The sequence below is a fragment of the Peromyscus maniculatus genome, chromosome 5, assembly GCF_049852395.1.
Source record: "Peromyscus maniculatus bairdii isolate BWxNUB_F1_BW_parent chromosome 5, HU_Pman_BW_mat_3.1, whole genome shotgun sequence".
Taxonomy (NCBI): Eukaryota; Metazoa; Chordata; class Mammalia; order Rodentia; family Cricetidae; genus Peromyscus; species Peromyscus maniculatus.
This window is the reverse complement of record NC_134856.1, coordinates 132,097,717-132,118,098: the sequence shown is the minus strand read 5'-3', so window position 1 is coordinate 132,118,098 and position 20,382 is coordinate 132,097,717. Positions and strand designations below refer to the sequence as shown.

At 45.4% G+C, this 20,382-nt stretch overlaps 1 protein-coding gene across 1 annotated transcript in view; it reads left to right on the top strand.

The window, feature by feature from the left end:
* Shc3 (SHC adaptor protein 3) overlaps nucleotides 1-20,382 on the top strand; it is a 133,868-nt gene that overhangs the window by 64,305 nt on the left and 49,181 nt on the right. Inside the window, exons 3-4 of the mRNA XM_006976853.4 lie at nucleotides 16,564-16,627; nucleotides 19,589-19,708. Coding sequence (XP_006976915.1) covers nucleotides 16,564-16,627; nucleotides 19,589-19,708 — 184 coding nt within the window. The remainder of the gene's footprint in view (nucleotides 1-16,563; nucleotides 16,628-19,588; nucleotides 19,709-20,382) is intronic.

Genomic DNA, 20,382 nt, shown 5'->3' with positions numbered 1-20,382 from the left:
CAAGGTGGGGTCAACCACTTGGAAAGAACAATACTTAACTTTATATGGAAAAACAAAAAACCTAGGATAGCTAAAAGAATCCTGTATAATAAAGCAACCTCTGCAGGCATCACAATCCCTGACTTCAAGCTCTACTATAGAGCTATAGTAATAAAAACAGTTTGGTACTGGCATAAAAACCAACATGTGAACCAATGGAATCGAATTGAAGACCCTGACATTATTCTGCATACCTATGAACATATGATTTTCGACAAAGAAGCCAAAACTGCACCACAGAAATAAGAAAGCATCTTCAAAAAATGGTGCTACCATAACTGGATGTCAACATGCACTAGATTGCAAATAGATCCATATCTGTCACCATGCACAAAACTGAAGTCCAAATAGATCAAAGACCTCAGCATAAATCCAGTTACACTGAACTTGATAGAAGAAAAAGTAGGAAGTAGTCTTGAATGCATTGGCACCGGAGATCACTTCCTAAATATAACACCAGTAACACAGACACTGAGAGCAACAATTAATAAATGGGACCTCCTGAAACTGAGAAGCTTTTGTAGAGCAAAGGACACGGTCAATAAGACCAAATGACAGCCTACAGAATGGGAAAAGATCTTCACCAACCCCATATCTGATAGAGGGCTGATCTCCAAAATATATAAAGAACTCAAAAAGCTAGACATCAAAATACTGAACAATCCAATTAAAAAATGGGCTACAGAGCTAAATAGAGAATTCTCAACAGAAGAATCTCAAATGGTTGAAAGACATTTAAGGAATTGCTCAACATCCTTAGTCATCAGGAAAATGCAAATCAAAACAACTCTGAGATACCATCTGTAGCTAGAGTTTTCCTGCCTTGCCCACAGTCAGGACAAATCTCTGACACCCGCCAGTCCCACAGCCGCTCAGACCCAAACAAGTAAACACAGAGACTTATATTGCTTACAAACTGTATGGCCGTGGCAGGCTTCTTGCCTTATATCTTAAATTAATCCATTTCTATAAATCTATACCTTGCCACATGGCTTGTGGCTTACCGGCATCTTCACATGCTGCTTGTCATGGCAGCGGCTGGCAGTGACTCCTTCTGCCTTCCTGTTCTTTCTTTTCTCCTCTCCGTTAGTCCTTCCTGCCTAGTCACTGGTCAATCAGTGTTTTATTTATTGACCAATCAGAGCAACAGATTTGACATACAGACCATCCCACAGCAACCATCTTTTCATTTTTCTTTATTAAGAAATTTTCTATTCTACATACCACCCACAGACCCCCTCTCCTCCTTCCCCTGCCCTCCAGCCCTCCCTCCCAAGCCACCTCACATCCACACATCCCTCAAATCAAGGTCTCCCATGGGAAGTTAGCAGAGTCCAGCACACTGAACCTAGGCAGGTCCAAACCCCTCCTCATTGCACCAAGGCTGCACAAGGCATCACACCGCAGGCTCCAGGCTCCCAAAAGCCTGCCCATGTACCAGAGATGGAGTCTGATTCCCCTGCCTGGGTGTCTCCCAAAAAGTTTGAACCAAACAACCGTCTTCCATATCCAGAGGGCCTAGTCCAGTCCCATGGGGGCTCCACAGGCACTAGTCTACAGTTCATGGGCTTCCACTAGTGTGGCTAGTCATCTCTGCACCTCCTCCCATCATGATTTCGACATCCTACAGCAGCAGAATCCCTCCTCTCTCTCATTAATTGGATTCAGCTTGGTGACTGGCCGTGGATCTCTGTATCTGCTCCCATCAGTCACTGGACAAAGGCTCTATGATGACAGTTAGGGTATTCACTAGACTGGTCACTAGAATAGACCAGTCCAGGCACCCTCTAGACCACTGCCAGCACCCCAAGGTGGGGGTCATCCTTGTGGATTCCTGAGAGTCTCCCCTTAAAAGGAATTTTTAAAACTCTTTTTAAAAGAAACATGTATGTATTCACTTGTGGAATTTGGGAAGAGCACAGATGTGTAAAGGTGGGTGGGGGATTTCCACACTTTTGCAATCACTTTTTATTTGAAGTTTTGTGCCTTGTTTTTTCAAAGTATAGTATTAAATAACCACCTTCACACGTCCAAGTTTTGTGTCGCATGTGCTGTTGACCACTGTCTTCCCCTCCCAAGCCTGCTGGTTTAGTGTATGGAAGACAGCTTCTGGGCCTTTTGTGTTTGTCACTCAGCAGGGCCCTTTCTCAGGATATGCTGGGGGGAGTCCCGACATATGTTTCTGGGCTTCTACAGCCACAAGGAGAACACATGTCTAGTCACTCCAGAGAGGACATCAATGAGAGACCTACTGGGGTTACTTGCAGGAGTATGGGTGAGAGGCACAGGGGCCTGGGTGACTGCCCCCCGCCCAGTTACATCACTGAAATGTCACACCCCAGTGTGGATGATGTCATCATCATAACTGCTTAGATGGAATTCTCTCAGGTAACCTCTGACCTCTGTGTTCTCTAGTACCCCCAAGACTGTGCACCTGGGGCAGAATCACACACAGCTGCAGAGCGCAAGAGGCAGTGGTCCAGCCTTGGATGTTTTTCCTTAGAGCAACTGTCCACTTTGTCTTTGAGACAGGTCTCAGTGGGACCTGGGGTTGGCCTATTTGACTGGCTGGCCAGCAGGCCTCAGGGATCCTCCCCTCCCTAATTTTCCAGCACTGGGTTACAGGCACAAGCCACTGTGCCCAGCTTTTGATGTGGATACAGGGAATGGAACTCAGGTCCTGTAAGCATTAAACCTACTGAGCCATCTCTCTAGGCCTGGGCACCCATCTTTCTACTTCCTGTCTATCATAGGTACTTTTCAGTTGCTGTGATGAAACACCATGACCAAGGCAACTTATAAAAGAAAGCATTTCATGGGCTTACAGATTCAGAGGGTCAGAGTTCACCATGGTAGATCAAAGGCATGGTGACAGGGACAGCTGAGAGCACATGTGTTGATCTTCAAGCAGGAGGCAGAGAGAACACTCTGAATCTTTCGAAACCTCAGTCTCCAGTGACATACTCCTCCAACAAGGCCATGCCTCCTAATCCTTCCCAAACAGTTTCACCAATTGGCGCCGAGTATTCAAACATGAGTCTATGGAGGCCATTCCCATTCACACCACCACACTGTAGGAATGCTAGTTTTTTTGTTTTTTTTTTTTTTAACTATTTTGGCTCTTTACTCTTTGGGGGGTTCACCACCCAGCTCCCAAATAAATACACTGTGTCTTATTCTTTCTTATGAATGCCCAACCTTAGCTTGTCTTATTTCTAGCCAGCTTTTCTTAAATTATTCCATCTCCCTTTTGCCTCTGGGCTTTTATCTTTCTCTATTCTATATATGTTTCTTTACGTTTTACTCCATGGTTTGCTGTAGCTGGGTGGCTGGCCCCTGAGGTCCTCCTCCCCTCCTTTTCTCACTCCTTGATCCTTTCTTCCCAGATTTCTCCTATTTATTCTCTTGTCTGCCAGCCCCGCCTATCCTTTCTCCTGCCTAGCTATTGGCCATTCAGCTCTTTATTAGACCAATCAGGTGTTTTAGACAGTAGCACAGTGTCACAGAGTTAAACAAATGCAACATAAAAGAATACAACACATCTTTGCATCATTGAACAAATGTTCCACAGCATAAACAAATATAACACATCTTCAACTAATATTCCACAACAGAATGCGACTACTCTGGACACCTTAGAGAATCAGTCAGAGTCTTTGCCCTATTTGTGACTGGCTTAGTTCACCTTCCATAGTGGCCTTGAATGTCACGCATCATGTCCCAGATGTCATGTCTCCCTCCCTTGCTAAAGCAGGTATGAATTTCACTTCCTGTGTCTGTGATGCTTTACCCCTTCAACTGTTGGATAACTGGGTTGTCCCCATCTTTTGGCTGGTGTGAATGAGGGTTCTGGGAATATAGGTGTGCAAACACCTGAGTAAACTCTGCTTTTGGTGCTTTGGGATCCTGTGCTAATTCCAGGAGCCGTCATGCTTTTTCCCAAAGCAGCTGCACGTTTCATGTTCCCTCGGGCCACAGACAAGGCTTTGAGTTCTCCACGTTGGTATCTCACTGTGTTGGTTTCGAGGACAGCCACCTGATGGTGTGAGACATGATCTCACTGTGGCCTCTAAGGGGATTCTCTTTTGCATTCATAGTGTGTGGCTTCATTGTCCCAAAGTCCCTTTGTACGAGTTGACATTTGATGTCCTCTGGGTCATGAGGCTTTGCCCATCACGCTAAGCCAGATGCCATAGGCTGAACTCCTGTATTCCAGCATATATGCCTGGTGATATGAACGAGAGCCCCTGCCAGCCTCTACTTCCCCGCTGTGTGAACTTAGAGGGTCTCAGGTTCTTACTCAGAAAATGGAGGTCTGATCATTCCCGCGCTGAGAGATTAGTGTGTGCTGCTTCACAGGACAGGGCCTGGGATCGTGCCAGTCCTGGATGCTATCACCGCTTTACTATCTTCCTACCTCTGCCGTGGCATCACCGGGTCACCAGGATGAGGAAATCATCTTCCCACTGTGCCCTTCTCTCACACATTTCCTGGCCTCATATCTTTCCTGCAGGAGACAGTATTCCTGTTTCGCCTCTCCCTTCCTTGCCAGTGCCTTCCAAAGCCATTTGGCAAGCCATGGATGTCGCTCAGAGGTCACACTTGCCTAGAGGGTGAAAGGCCCCGGGTCTGATCTCCAGTATCACAAAATCAAACCGTACCATTCTGGTTCTCTAAGCTAGGTTGCTATAGTTCTTCTCTAGCTTCAAAATGGCAATGGCTATTCCTGACATAGTCTGACATCCCATTCTGCTGCCTGGTTCCCTTGGTCTTGTTTTCTTTCCTCTACTTCATTTTGGGTTCAAACATTCATTCTTCGATGAGCTAGTGTACCGATTGACAGCACCAGCTGCAATGGGCAGGCTGAGGGGAGGTTGCTTCAGATATTCACAGAAAGATTTCTACCCCAGTAAAAACATTCCCCTGGAAAGCATGTGAACCCTCCCAGCTCACAATATGCCCATAGCCTACAGAGCAGCCGGCCCCACCATGCTGCCCATAGCCTGGGGTAGATGCCCTGTCCTTGAACTTTCCAGGGGGGGGGGGTAATGTACCATGTGTCTGTCACTTCCTCATCTCGTCTGTGGCCTTCCTTCCTGATGTCCCTTACTCCCACACTTTGCACATGCAGGCTTTCCCTTCAATGCCTCTGCCCATTGTGTGTGAGTCCTTATTGTTCATGGGACACTCTACAGCTGTCTAAGAACAGAAACAACTGTTCTCGGCTTTTCCTGGACCACTGGGCATGACGGCCTGGGACTGACAGCTAGGGGGACATACTGGGGGCAGTGGCCCCTGATATAGGTGCATCTGGTGTCCCTGTTGTCACCAGCAGTTTGGGAACAGACTGTTCTTCTCAGCCTTGTAGAACTGTTACTAATGTCGATTCTTTTTAACTCCTTTAAATTTTTTATTACATTTTTGCTTATTTATTTAATTGTGTGGTACATGCATGTGTATATGCATACATGTGTAGGCCAGAGGTAGATACTGGATGGGTGTCTTCCTCTATCTCTCTCCACATTATTATTAGTTTGAAACAGGGTCTCATAATGGAGCCCCGGCTAACCTGGCTGGCCTAAAACTCACAAAGATCCACCTGCCTCTGCCTCCTGAGTTTTGGGATTCAAGGCGTGTGCTGCTACGCCTAGCCTTCACCTTATTTTGTGACACAAGGTCTCTCCCTGAACTTGTAGCTTATTGATTAGCCTAGACTGGATGGCAGGGAAACGCCAGGAATCCTCCCCAGCACTGGGATTACAGGCACATGCCACCAGGTCCAGCTTTTGTATGAGTTCTGGCCATCGATCTCAGGTCTTCATGCTTCTGCCAAAAGCATCTTATTAACTGAGCTATTTCTAGCCCACACTGGGATTTTTAATTATCTGTAATCAGCCAATCAGAGACTCAAATCCCATATTTAAGGAAGACCTTCTCATCCACCAGACTCCATGCATAATTGGCTGTATTTCTGTGCAGTTTTTCCATCCACCCATGCATCTGTCTCTCATACAAAGTGACTTCCAGTTCTGGCACTGTGCAGCTATGTGTATTGTCTGGAGGAATGCACTCCTCCTTGTCTTTCTTTCTTGTTATTTTTCAAAATGTCTTCATGATGTTTTAAAAATTCTAAGGTACTCTGGATGTCTGTGGATGGCTAGGTGTAGGTCAACACTAGTGTAAGGGCTGGCTCTTTGGTCTTGATCAATGGACTGGACCTCCTTGGGCCTTTGGAGGAGAGTGAAATGGACTGGGATGAATGGATATGTACCTGTAGGTGCAGTAAGGTCTGCACCTGGTACCATCATCAGAGACATGAAAAGAGATGCTGCCTGCTGTCCTGCTGAGGGTGTTCAGGATGTGTGTGTGTGTGTGTGTGTGTGTGTGTGTGTGTGTGTGTGTGTGTGTGTGTGAGAGAGAGAGAGAGAGAGACAGAGAGACAGAGAGACAGAGAGACAGAGACAAAGAGACAGAGAGACAGAGAAGGAGAAACTTCAACACTCATCTCACTTCCCTACAGGGTCTGTATCCCAAGCTATCCTCTAACTCACTATGTAGCAAGAGTAACTTAGAACTCCTGATCCTCCTGTCTCATCCTTTCAGTGCCGGATGACAGACAGGCACCACCACCACTCTGTTTTATGTGGTGCTGCAGATTGAACCTAGGGCTTCGTGCATCCTCAGCAAGCGCTTTACACTGAGATGCCTTCCTAGCACATGAGAATGGCTTTTAAAGGCAAGACATGGGTGTCCAGTGTTGCCCCAAGAGCTGGAGAGTGGAGAAGCTCGCTGAGTGCATTCTCAGTTGCTCACTGTGATGCCTGGACAAGATCCCAAATGGGCACAGGGTGTTGGCCTAGGCTGCCCCTCCCATTTCCTGTGGACCCGATGGGATGGACTGTTTGCTTCCTCACTCCAGGAGAGGCTGGTCGTGGAGAACCTCCTTGGCCACCAAATGAATAAGTGAACCAAGATGGTCACTTCCTCCAGGGTCTGCCCTTATCTCATACTTGTTAAGAATCTTCAGGACCTGAGAAAAACTGAGTTCAGTTTGACTCCATCAGTATCATGTGGTTATAGAAAGAGTGAAGAACATTCCTTGTGTTTCAGTCCTCTTAAGATTTTTTTTCCTGGTTGAAAATGATTTGTGTCCTGGGCATTCTAGGCCTGAGGCTCAGGAGGTGACGCATGAATGCAGGCCTCCTCTGGATCCCTGCTCCCAGCTTCCCTTCACCCTGAAGTGCTGGGCAGAGCTCAGTCAGGATGCATGTCAGGGCGGCTTCTCCCTATGGGGATATCCCACTCCTCCTCTCACTCTGCCTCACTCCAAGCTGCCCTCACAGGGCACCCTCCCCAGCGAGCTTCCTGGGAAGTTTATCTGGCATTTTCTAGAATTCCATTTAAGCTTCCTTTCAGGTCCCTTTCGTCCCTTTCCTCCCCAACTCAGCTAGCGGCACTTCCCTTATATGTTCATAGTGGGGTGCACAAATATGGACAGAGAGGTCAGAGATGAGGAGGGGGCTGCACACAGAGCTTTGTCACACCCTTCACTGGAGGCACACCCTGGCATGATAGGCAGGTACTGTAATGGGATCAGAAAAGGGCACTAGAACTTTCCACATTGGTAATAGTGTTGCCCAAATAAATGCCACCAGGCTTAGATGGTTGGGAGACTGGTCAATGCTGTGTGTAAATAATGAATAAATCAGCACCTTCTCTCTTGTCTTGCAGATGCTGGCTGCCTCCAAAGGGCCTGTGAGGTTCCCAACATAGAGTCTGTGGATTCTAGATGCCCTCAGAATTTTCTCGGTGCTTTTTGTCTCATACCTTGGTTGTGACATGGTCCCTGCATCTCCTTGATTTATACCTTCCCTGGTCCCCTTCCCTACTTACCATTTCTGACATTGATGGTTGCATAACTTTCTGCTGACTGTACTGCACCTCATTTTATCATATTAAAGATTTTTTGTTATTGTTGTTGAATGTGATGGCTAACTTTGGTTGTCAACTCGACACATCTAGGAAAAGGGAACCTCAATTAAGGAATTGCTACCAGCGAATTGTCCTGTGGGCATCTGTGTGGGGGTATTTTTGACTGCTAATTGATGTAGAAGGGCCCAGAACAACATGGGCAGTACCATACCTCAGAAAGTGGGCTTGGGCTACATAAAAGACATAGTTGAATGTGAGTCTGGGAGCAAGCAACATCCCTCCATGGTTACTGTTTCAATTTCCTAACTTGTGTTGTGTTTTAAAAATGGTGCTGGGTCTGAATGCTAACACCTTGAGTTCCTTCCATGGCTTCTATAATGATGGGCTATAACCTGTTAGCTAAAATAAATCCTTTCCTCCCTAAGTTGTTTTGGTCATGATATTTATTGAAGTAACATAAACATAACTAACATTGAAACAAACAAACAAACAACAGACCCATGAGCCACAGAGCTGCATTGCTAGGAGCTGATGCTTTGATCTATCATATTCTACAATGTCTTCTAGTTTATAATGGTGGTATGTAGTTGTTTTACGATTGATAAAATACTGACAAAGGAGGCCATCTTTGGATGAGCCATATGGACCACCAAACTGTCACATGTGTGACATTGGAACCCAGGGCCTCCCTCCATTCTGCTTCTTGGCCCCACAGTGGCTCTGTCTGCTCTGTGACTGCCTTGGAGAACATCGGGAGGTTTGATAGCTTGGCCCCCTTGGTACCACCATCTGCCCGGATCATCACAGCCCGTGTGGGAAGGCATGGCTTCAGAATTTCCCCAGGAGCTGTGCTCACCAGGAAGGCCCAGTGCTGGAAGAGTTGGGTTGAGGTGTAGAGACTGTTCCCCTCTAACATTGGGGAACTGTGCTTTAGATTGCTGTGGGTGAGCTGGGTTTATCAGTGAGATCATCTGCCTGCTGTGTGTTTGGTTTTACTGTGTTCTTCTGGACTGGGGAAGAGGACACTTAGATGGGAGTTTTATTTTGTTTTTGAGATTGATTTTATTTATCAATCTTGTGTGTGTGTGTGTGTGTGTGTGTGTGTGTGTGTGTGTGTGTGTGTCTAGGTATGTGCACATGAGCAGGTGTGCCTGTGGAGGCCAGAGGCATTGGGTTCCTTAAAGCTGGAGTTACAGGTGGTTGTGAGTCACCTTGACATAGGTACTGGAAACCAAACTCAGATCCTCTGTAAGAATAGCACTTTCAAGTCTCTGCTGATGCATCTCTCCAGTCTGAGGAAACTGAGTTCCAGTTCTGGTTCTGACCTTGACTACCTGAGGGTTTGTACATCTGAGATAAGGATGTCTGGAACCACTGGTGTACCCATGTATGTCCCTGTTCCTGGAAAGGTGTATGTTTACAGTAGAGCCAGGAGTAAAGCAGGGGCTCCAGGGTCACCCCAAAACCTCTCAACAGCATCTCCACTGCTGTTTTGTTTTGAATATATAATCTCCCCCAACCCCAGGCTCCTGCTTTTGAACACTTGGTCTCATGCAGTTGGCTCTGCTGTCTTAGAGGGATGGAGCCTGGTGGGAGGAAGTAGGCCACTCTGGGCTGCCTTGAGGTTTTATAACAGACTCCAGTTCCTATCTAATCTATTTCTTGACTGTGGCTACAATGTGACCTACCAGCCTCAGGCCCTACAATGATGGACTGCTCCTCCTCCTCAAACTATGAGTCAGATAAGCCCTTGTCTCTGTAAGTTGTATTTTCTCAAGTGTTTGGTTGCACCTATGAGTCAAATAACTAATATAGGGAAATAATAATAAATTGTCAATACAATCACTTTCAGTAACTTTTACCTACACATGGATCTACTAGTATTTTCCTATTTTTTTTTGAGATTATGTCTTTTGGGATAATATTCTGTAATCTACCAGATTATAATTGTTATGAATATATGTGATGTCTGGAGCCAGACTTAGATGCCAGAACTTTACAGTTTATAATTCATCACCTCTCCTCCTTCCATAAATGTGATTGTTAGTTTAATTGCCAACTTGACACAACTAGAATCACCTGCAGGAGTCTCATTGGGGGAGAGTCTGAGTAAGTTGGTCTGTGGACATGTCTGTGGAGGTTGTCTTGTTATGTTAATTGATGTGAGAAGACCCAGCCCACTGTGGGTGGCACCATCCCCTGAACTTGGGTCCTCCACTGTATAAGAGTGGGATAAAAGACTCCGTATTTAGTCAGGTGCCTGCAAATGGGAGTTTCATTGTCTGGTAAAGACCGGCATTGAGCGCTGCAGAACATTGTCAGCACCCTGGACAGAGCCTCCTCAGGCTCATCTGCTGGCTTCCTTCCAGGCTGCTCTCTACCCACATTGCCATTGACACGAATATCATGTCCCACCACCCAGGGCCCACACTCTCAGCCTTGATCCCAGCAATCCCACCCTCTTCCTCTGAGCCTTACCAGCCTCACCTTGCCTCTGGAATCCTCCTATTCCCCAACCCCTGTCCTGTCTCCACATGCAAGTCCTCCACATGCAAGTGTTGCAGCTCTTCCTTATTTCACAACCCTGTGCTGTTTCAGTTCAGAATTAACTGATAATATTCCCGGGACATTTTTGTTAGGATATTGGCTGCTCACCCATCAGGTGAGTCCCATTTCCTGTCCCACAATTGTCAAGTATTTCCTATCTTCTGCTCTGTCAGGACAGCCTTACCTCTCTTCTCCTTTTGATGGGACATTCACAACCCCCTCCTATGGTGTCTCTTTCTCACCCGTAATTTCATGTAGATGCATCCATAGCTCTTTGAGTGTAGGTTCCTGCTGTGAGCACTCATGCCATGCACAGCCGTGACACTCACCTCCTAGTCCTACTTGCTGGAACTTGCTGACCTGGCAAAGGCACAACCAAAAAGATCAGGTTGAGAAGGCCCCATGTTTTCAAGATCCATTTGTTATGCCTTGCCTGAAATCCCTGTCTGTAGTCTCAGCTTTGTCCATTGGACTTTTTGTTTGTTTGTTTGTTTTTCGAGACAGGGTTTCTCTGTGTAGTTTTGATGCCTGTCCTGGAACTCGCTCTGTAGACCAGTCTGGCCTTGAACTCACAGAGATCCATCTGGTTCTGCCTCCCGAGTGCTGGAATTAAAGGTGTGCACCACCACCGCCCGGCTGTCCATTGGACTTACGATAGTTTTCTTTCTGACTTATTTTGAGATGATTATCTCTTGACTTGCTTAAATTTTTTACTTTGATGCTACTGTTCACATTAGTATTTCCCTTTATGATATATTACTCTCATATCAACCTTCTAATCAAAGATCATTGAGAATAATTCTTCCTGAGTTTAATACTTTCATTATTTAAAAAATCACAACAACCTCTATTTGTGATCCACCAAGAATTGACTTATATTTGAGGCATGAACTAGAAACTAAGTTTCCCCCTGAATAGCTGTTCATCACTGTGTGTATGTGTGTGTGTGTGTGTGTGTGTGTGTGTGTGTGTGTGTGTGAACTTAAACTTAACTTACTGTTCTGTGCATTTCATTTTTAGTTGCTCTTTCCCCTACTTAAATATAATTTGAAGAAGGAAGAAATTACCCTACTGTTTTACTGTTTTTTTTTTATTGCTTCACTCTGAAAGTCTCTGTGCAAGCATGCACACACGCCTGTTGTACATCTGTGTGCAAACATGCACACATGCCTGTGAGTGTTTGTGCAAAGTCCAGTTCTAAAGTTCTACACTGGCAAGAAAAAGCTTCAGTTGGGAGAGCTGTCTGCCCTATTGATGGGGATACGGACCTGAGTCGAGAAGTACAGTGCAGTCGTAAAACCTGAAGGTTAGCATTTGGCAGGGCTGTCTCTGGTAGCTTTCAGATGACTGCTGAGTTTGCCAAATGTTCCATTTTCATATTACTGGAGCATTGAGGTCAGGATTTAGCTTCTCGAAATGGGGTTGTACTGAGTGGAATGCTAAGAAGCAATCTCTATTATTAAAAAACAGCGAAATTGGTACCTGGGTTCCAGAAAGAGATTAAATGGAATTACACAAAACTAAATTATTGCTAAATGAACAAATTGAGATAGTACTGCTCACCAAAACAGCCAGGAAGGAAATTGAGAATAGCTACATTTAAAATTAGACCTTGGAGTTAAAGTAACTAATTTCAGACATCTAAATATTGCTGTTTTTAATGGTGTATCATTTCTATTTCAAACAGAAATAGATACTGTCTTTGGTTGAAGTAAGGATTCGTGTACACATATGATCACGTGAACATTAGAAACAAATTCTGTGGCCCTCCTAAGGCAGCACATTTTTCTGAAAAGCATGTTGATTTGAAGACCTCAGAAGATTCTGAAAACTCACAAGGGTAACGTTAGGGCTCACTTTGAGTGTGTGAGCTCAGAAGAAGTTCTGGTCTGTCTTATATTTGAAGATTTTAAAGATAAAATACTTGGTGTGTGACTGTGCTCTGGGAACTTCATGGGTCTCCCTGAGAGGACTTTCTGTCTGTAATCTGAGCCAGTTCCATCCCCTCAGAATACTGCTGCTCCTCCTGTCCCTCCATGAAGTAGAAACCAGCTGCAAATGGATTGTAGCTGATGAACTTAGATTTCTGATAGTGGGAGTCCTTTTGGAAAACTGTTTGCAAAACTCTTGATTTCCTATGTTGGCAGGCAGGGGAAAAATCTAGGAATTAGTGAAGGTGTTAAAAGAATGACCAAGGAGAGACTTTCTGTACATAGCATCTCTTTAGCTTGTTGAGTCCATCCGAGATTTAGCTACTTTGTTGAGGTAAATCCATCTCTTGGGTTAAAAAATAAAATGCAGAAGTTCCAGGTGATCTGACAATCCTCTTCTGGACTCTGTGGGTGCCTACACACGTGTGAAACACATGCATGCACTCATATAGACATATGCTCATATAAAATTAAAACTAACTGACTAAAACACAATCAGGCATGGTGGCCCATGTTTGTAGTCTCAGTGTTGGGAAGGTAGAGATAGGATCGTGTCTAGGGTTCATTAATTAGCCAGTCTACAGAATTAATATGTTTCAGGCCAGCAAGAAACCCTGTCCCAGAAAACAAGATAGACAGTGTCTTGAGTAACAACACCCAAGGATAACTTCAGGCCTCCACATGCATACACACAAACATGCAAAATTAAATAGGTAAGGGACTGGGGAGATGGCTCAGTGGGCAAGAGCACACACTGCTCTTGTAGAGGACATGAGTTTGATTCACAGAACCCACATTGGGCAGCTCACAACCACCTGTAATTCTGGCTCCTGAGGATCCAGTTGCCCTCTTCTGGCCTTCAAAGGCACCTGCACTCACATGTGCACACATCCCCATCACACATGTACACATAATTAAAAATAAAATACACCTTAAAATATTAAGCAGGTAAGACAGATACTGAGACTTACATACTTCTACAAAAAGACAGCACAGGTTGCTGGGGAAATGACTCAGCAGATAGAGTGCTTGCTGTTGAACATCAGGACCTGAGTTCAAATCCTCAGCACTCATTAAACAAAAACTAGGCTTGGTTGCACATGCCTAGAACACCTTTTCTGTCAGGGAGAGTGGGGAGGCAGGAGGGTCTTACTGGCTGCCAGCCTAGTTCCAGATCAGTGAGAGACTTTGTGTCAAAGGGATAAGGTGGAAAGTTCTAGAACAGGACACTTAGTATCATTCTCTGGCTTCTGCATGTACATATTCATGTACACGTAGATGCACACACAGATGAACTCATTGATTTAAAAGGACAACACATCCATGTTCTGAAAGCAAACAGGGAGTTTGCTTTGAGCAGATTTGGATGGTACGTATTTGATCATTTTGGTAGGAGCACAGTTAGATGGCTATTATACAATAAATAGGAGCAGCGCTGTCATCCCAAACATCTGCTCTGGCTTTACTTTTCCAGGTCAGGATGACTCATACTGTGCAGGCTTCCTGGCGCCTGAACTGTCAAAAACTCCGTTTCCTCCCCTCTCTCCACAAACATGAAGCTCACCTCCGTGGTCGCTGCCCTAATTTGACAAGGACATCTCCTAAAGCAGTTGCATTGTGATCATGATTATTTTTCAACTAGATGGTAGACATTAATTGTGAGGAGTATTCCACTTGGGAAGCTGGGTGGCTGTCCCTAAGGAGCCAGTGTCTTCTTGATCATTCAGCTCATCTCTCGGTCCTGTTAGTTTATTTTCTCTATGTTCTTGTAATATTTTCTCCCTTTTAATGTGGGAGCTGAGAAGTTTGCCCAGCTCCTTTAGTTGTCCCTAGCTTGAAGGTACCTTCAGCCCCTCTCCCAGTCATTTTCACTTATGGTGAGTCACAGTGTTGAGCTGTGGGTGCTCTCAAGGTCATCAGAGTTGCCATCATAGCCTGCCACACCTTCATGAGAACCTCCACAGCCTCCTTATCTGGACTCTTCCTTATTTCAAGTTCTCCAGTCCCCACAGGGTAAGACCTGTGTATGGGACTCCTGTTTTACTAGACTCCATGAGTGCCCCCCCCATACTGGGCACCCCCATCCCCTGACTCAGGACAATGCCTGGCACGTAGACCTGCCCAACCAATACTGTTCTGTGCATCTGCCCTTTACACAGCCTCACCCTTGTACCATGGAGTTCCTTTACTTAACCTCTTAAACTCTCTGGATTTTTTTAAAATACAGCAGTTCTTCGATTTTTAAACCCACTGCAAATTGAAATTATTGTGGAAAATATACTGAGCTTATAGAATATGCTAGAACATGCTAGCTTAGTGGCAAAGGACTTTAGAGTTGGTGGTTTCTGCTGCTGATCTTGGTGCTGACTTGGAGCTGAGGATTGCTGCTGATACCCAGCACTCAGTGAAGGTCCTGTGGATGGATCCAGAGGAAATATGTTAAATAAAGTGAGCCTGGCGCAGAAAGACAAGTGCCATGTGCTGTCTTTCTCATATGTAGAATCTAAAAACAGTGAACTTGAATCTAGAATAGTGATTACTAGAGGTCAGGGAAGGTGTGTGTGTGTGTATGTGTGTGTGTGTGTGTGTGTGTGTGTGTGTGTGTGTGTGTTGCTGTGGGATGTCTTTCTGTATACTGTGAATATGTGTTGCTATGATTGGTTAATAAAGAAGCTCTGGCCTATGGTGAGTCAGGTTATAGCCAGGCAGGAAATCCAGGAGAGAGACAAGAAGAGGAAGGGCAGAGTCAAGAGTTGCCAGCCAGATGCAGAGGAAGCAAGATGAGAATGTCTAACTGAGAAAAGGTACCAAGCCACGTGGCTACACATAGATAAGAATTATGGTTAATTTAATTGGTTAAGAAATATTATATATATATATATATATATATATATATATATATATATATATATATATAAAGAAATATGGTTAAGTTAATTTAAGTGTAAGAGCTAGTCAGTAACAAACCTGAGCTAATGGCCAAGCATAATTAATATAATCCTCTGAGTGATTATTTTGTAAGTGGGCCATGGGACTGTGGGGGCTTGGTGGACCAGAGAAAACTTCTGACTACTCTGTGTGTGTGTGTGTATGTGTGTGTGTGTGTGTGTGTGTGTGTGTGTGTGTGTGTGTGTGTCTGTAGGGTATGTGTTAGTGGAAGATGGATCAAGAAAGGGTGGACTTGATCAGTGCATGTTATGTGATATACATTGACCTACCATGATATGAACAGTGAATGCATACTTACCAAGAAATAAAATATTTAGAACTTGAAACTTAAAAAAGATTAGAATAGAAAATTCAAAGTATGACATCTACTGATTATGAATCACTTTCACACTACCATAAAGCCAGAAAACCCTAAGCTGAGTGATAAGCTAGGATCTGTCTGTCTGTATTCATTTATTTCTTTTTATTTTTTGAAACATAGTCTCATGTATCCCAGGATGGTCTCAAACTCACCATTTTGGTGAGAATGACCTTGAACCTCTGGTCCTTCTGTCCCTGTCTCTAGAGTGCTAGGATTATTGGTATGTACTACCAAACCTGGCTTTATGAGGTGCTGGGGCTTTAGAAGTGTTGGGCAAGCATTCCACCAATAGGCTGTAACCCTAGTTGGCTGGCCGTGTTTACAACTGCAGAACCTAGGAGTCAAACAATGAGCACTGTGTTTCCTCCAGTGACCTTTGAACCTACTTCAGAATGATCTCAGTGAGCTACCATGGTTGGATAGGCTTTGCCCTGGTGCTCTGACAGTGTCAGGATATTTCTAAGGACATAATGATTAGCATAATTTAAAAAAAAATTGGGGAGAGTACATATTAGGTACTGATTTTAAAAATGAAATCTTAGTTAAATATAAAAGAAAAAAAAGGAAATGTGGCTTTGATCATGGTACCACCACACTAAGAAAGAGGTAGAATATGGCAAAAGTTTTAAGATGACCTGCCGGTGCTTGGCTTAATTCTGCTTGTTTGAGGAGATGCACTTGGAGGGCCAATTTTCTATGCTAAAATAAGCAGGCAGTTATTTCCTCTGGACCTTTGAGTGCAGACTATCTGAGTTGCATAACTCTGACTGGCATGTAATAAAATGAATCTCTCCCTGCCCTCAGGGAAGCCATCAGCCGTGTCTGCGAAGCTGTGCCAGGTGCCAAAGGAGCCTTCAAGAAGAGAAAGGTACTGCCGCCCTCACCGTGTGTCTGTCTCCTCCTTCATGTCCTCTCAGGGCCATACTCCATGTCCTCACCCACATAACTGTCCACTGTCTTCTTACATGACCTGGATCTTGTTCTTTCTTAAGGGAAAGCACCTAGCTAAGGCTAAAACACCCCTGCCCTGGCTCTCAAGCAAATGTTGTGGATACTCATGTAGCTTAAACCCTGGAGACAGTGATACCAATCAACACCTGGCCAAGCATCCCTTTAAGCCCATTTCATAACGTGAATTCATCTACCCTTAATAGCTCATGTTGCAGCTACTCCAGTATACATGCTAGCCAATGCTTAAGAACTGGATTCTAGGGTTGGGAGTGGGGAGCAGGACCTTGCATTTGTAGTGATGCAAGTTACTGTGGTGTAAATACCTCCCTATGATTCAAGCTTTCAACACAAGGTCCCTGGAGAGAGTTGGGAAGAGACACAGCAGTTCATCACTACGTAGTGTTTTCTCCAGGCACAGCAGATGGGTCCTGAAGGGCACAGGCTCACATAGCATGGGACCAGGAGCGAAACATCCAGGACTCAAGAAGTATTTTACCATCTTTAGATGTCATCTATGTACTTGTGAGTTTGTATAAATTAACTTTCAGTAATAGCTGTGCTTCGTGGTGAGCTCATAACATTTCTAATGACATGACAAATGGCTTTCCTGAGCTGGCTTGCTATGTCACTGGAAAGCCTGATGTTTTAGATGACAAAAATTGAAGCTTTGGACTGAGAAGCCACAAAGTGAGTAGGAGCTGGGGCCATGGTAAAGCCAGAGCCACCTGCTCCGGAGGCTGGGTGTTCAACTACACTTCTAGAACTTTCCATCCTGTGTATGGTAGGAGGGGAAAATATCTGGGGGCTGGGGAGATAGCCCAGCTGGCAGAGGGCTTATTGCATAAACACGAAGACCTGAGACTGTATCCCCAGCATCCATGTAAAAAGCTTGGCATGGCAGCACATGGCTGTAATCCCAGTGCTGAGAAACTGAGACAGGCCGACCCTGGGGCTCACTGGCCAGCCGTGGTTGCAGAACTGGCATGTTCCAGGTTTTTTGAGAGACTCTGTCTCTAACTCTAAGGTAGAGAGTTTTAGAGGAAGACTCCTGATGACCTTCCGTTTCCACATCTGTGTACACATCTGCACACACACATACACACACGGATATAGATGTGATATATATCACAATAAAAAGGAAGAAAACATTGAATTAAGCTCCCCCCTCTCCCCTTCTCCCTCTTTCTCTCTCCCTCTCCCTCTCTCTCTCTGTCTCTCTCATTAAGTAACTAAGAAATAAATACTCAGCACCTACAATCATGACTTTTATCTACCTAGAAGGGATTTGTGGGAAAGCATACCATACAGAGCCCCAATTCTGCCCCAGGATGAGCTTTCAGGTTCCGGATGGTTTGGGCTCCAGGTCACTTCTGTCTTCAGAACTGGGGGCTTTTGTAAACCTACAGGGCAACTGGGCCTGGGGCACAGAACTTGGCAGCTCAGGTTATGTGATGGTGGCTTGTCCCCTGGGGGTCCTGGGAACCAAGTAAGGCTCCCAAATCTTGAATACAAGAACCAAGGTGTGTGTCCCTTGGGAACAGCAAGGAGGACCATCGTCTCTCAGAACAGGTGGCCCTACCAGGTCTCGTTTCCCTTCCGTTTCTCTTGGTGGGAAGAAATGGAGATAATGGCAGCTTTCCAGGCTGTGCCCAGATGCACTCAACCTGACTCTCACACAGAGGGGACGGGTTCTCTAAAGGGCTCTTTTGAAGTGTTAAATAAAAAGAAAAAGAAATAAAATGGCATGGCAGGGATCCTAAAGGAAATAGCATCTATCTGGGAAGCAAAGAGCTGCAGTTTGGGGATGCCAAACCAGGGCAACCCCTGGAGGTAAGGTCAGCAGAAATTTTTCTCTTTTAAAATAGAGAATTTCCATTAAGTGTTGCCTTTGGAGACAGTTCATTGGCTGGGCAGACACCCTAAACTGCAAATCCATTCTGATTGGTTCATTAACTAGGCTACTTCCCACTGAGAGGTTGGTGTACAAGGCCCGCAGGTCTGGCTTTGGCCTCTTATCTGAGTCACAGGAACATCCTGTGGCCTGAGCTTCAGCAGAGGGATGTGACCTTCCCAGTTTCCCAGCTCTACTTTAGACAACCTTAGTGGCTGCGTTTTCTCTCCTAGTGGATCAAAGAACTGTGCTTCTTTCTGGTCAGGAGCTGTTGGGCACAGTGAGCAGGGGATGTTGTAATCAAATGGAAAGTGTGAGCAGGAGAGGGCTTCAGTGTGTGCCCGGGGCCTGGGCACCTGGCTGGACACTGAAGCTGTTCCATATCCCCGTAAGGACTTTGTCGACAGGCGAGGGAGACGCTGGCCACAGCAGCCTGTCTCTCCACACCGCCCAAGTTCTGGGCAGTCAGAATCTAATGGGACTGTCCAGGTGAGCCCTTAACAGGGAGCCACTTCTGATGAGGATTCCCTTCTGGAGAGAGAGAGCCTTGTGACCTTGTGAGGCTGCTCCTGAGCCTCGGTGCCAACCAGCTGCTACTCGCCTAAGAGGCAGTCTGTGTCTCATCTGCCGAGACAAAGTTTGGATGTCTGCAAAGCTGTTGATGGCCCTGCTGTGTGGTTTCTGCAGGTTTACGTCTAAGACCCAGGAGACACCTGCATATGGTCAAGGCAGCCCGAAAGACCAGGAGTTCTCCCCCGGAACTGACTTATTAGACATTTATAATTTCATACCTCATATTACTGAATGTGCATATTGGCGTGGGCTCTTATTTTCCCAGCTTTTCCATTTTCCAATTGTCTGTCTTCTGGCACCTTGGTGGGTAGCAGCAGCCAGTGAGAGTCTGTGGGGGTACACTGACATCTCTGCCTCTACCCTTTCAGACAGAGTCTGAGTCAAAAGCTAAACTATCACCCTTGGATTTCACAGCCTCCAAGTAAAATGCTGTCCAGCATCCTGGGGAAGAGCAACCTCCAGTTCGCAGGGATGAGCATCTCCCTGACCATCTCTACCGCCAGCCTGAATCTGCGCACTCCCGACTCCAAACAGGTGTGAGGTTACCCAGGCCTCCCTAGGCCCGAGGGTGGACATCCCAGGGGCTTCCTCCTCAGAGCTTACTGAGCCCAGGCAGAACCTGCTTGGCCAAACCGCGAGCTTTGGTCACTTTGACAGTCCACCCACAGATGGATTAAGAATTCTCTGGAATCCTGCTCTAAATGATGTCTGTTTTGTTGGTCTGTTTGTAATATAAGGAAATGGTGATGTCTGTGCAAACGTCTTGGTGTCTGCCCTTGTTTTATAGCCACGCTGTATTGGTTTTATGGGTCACATTTTAATCTTACCCTGCATGGTGTGCTGTGGTTTAATAGACAGGGGTTTTCTTCCTGATGGCTTCTTATGTTGGGGCCTCTTATAGTTCATCTGGTCTCAGAGTTGATGAGCTGTACATATCTACAGTGTAGATAGGGTAGAATGACCCAGGCAGCACAGCCACACTTATAAAGACAAATTCCAGGTAGGAAGGCTGCATTTCTGTGTGCTATGTTTTATGTCAGTCTATCTATCTTTCTATCTATCTTCCTTCCTTCCTTCCTTCCTTCCTTCCTTCCTTCCTTCCTTCCTTCCTTCCTTCCTTCCTTCCTTCCTATCTATCTATCTATCTATCTATCTATCTATCTATCTATCTATCTCATCATCATCATCATCATCTTGTATGTATGTAT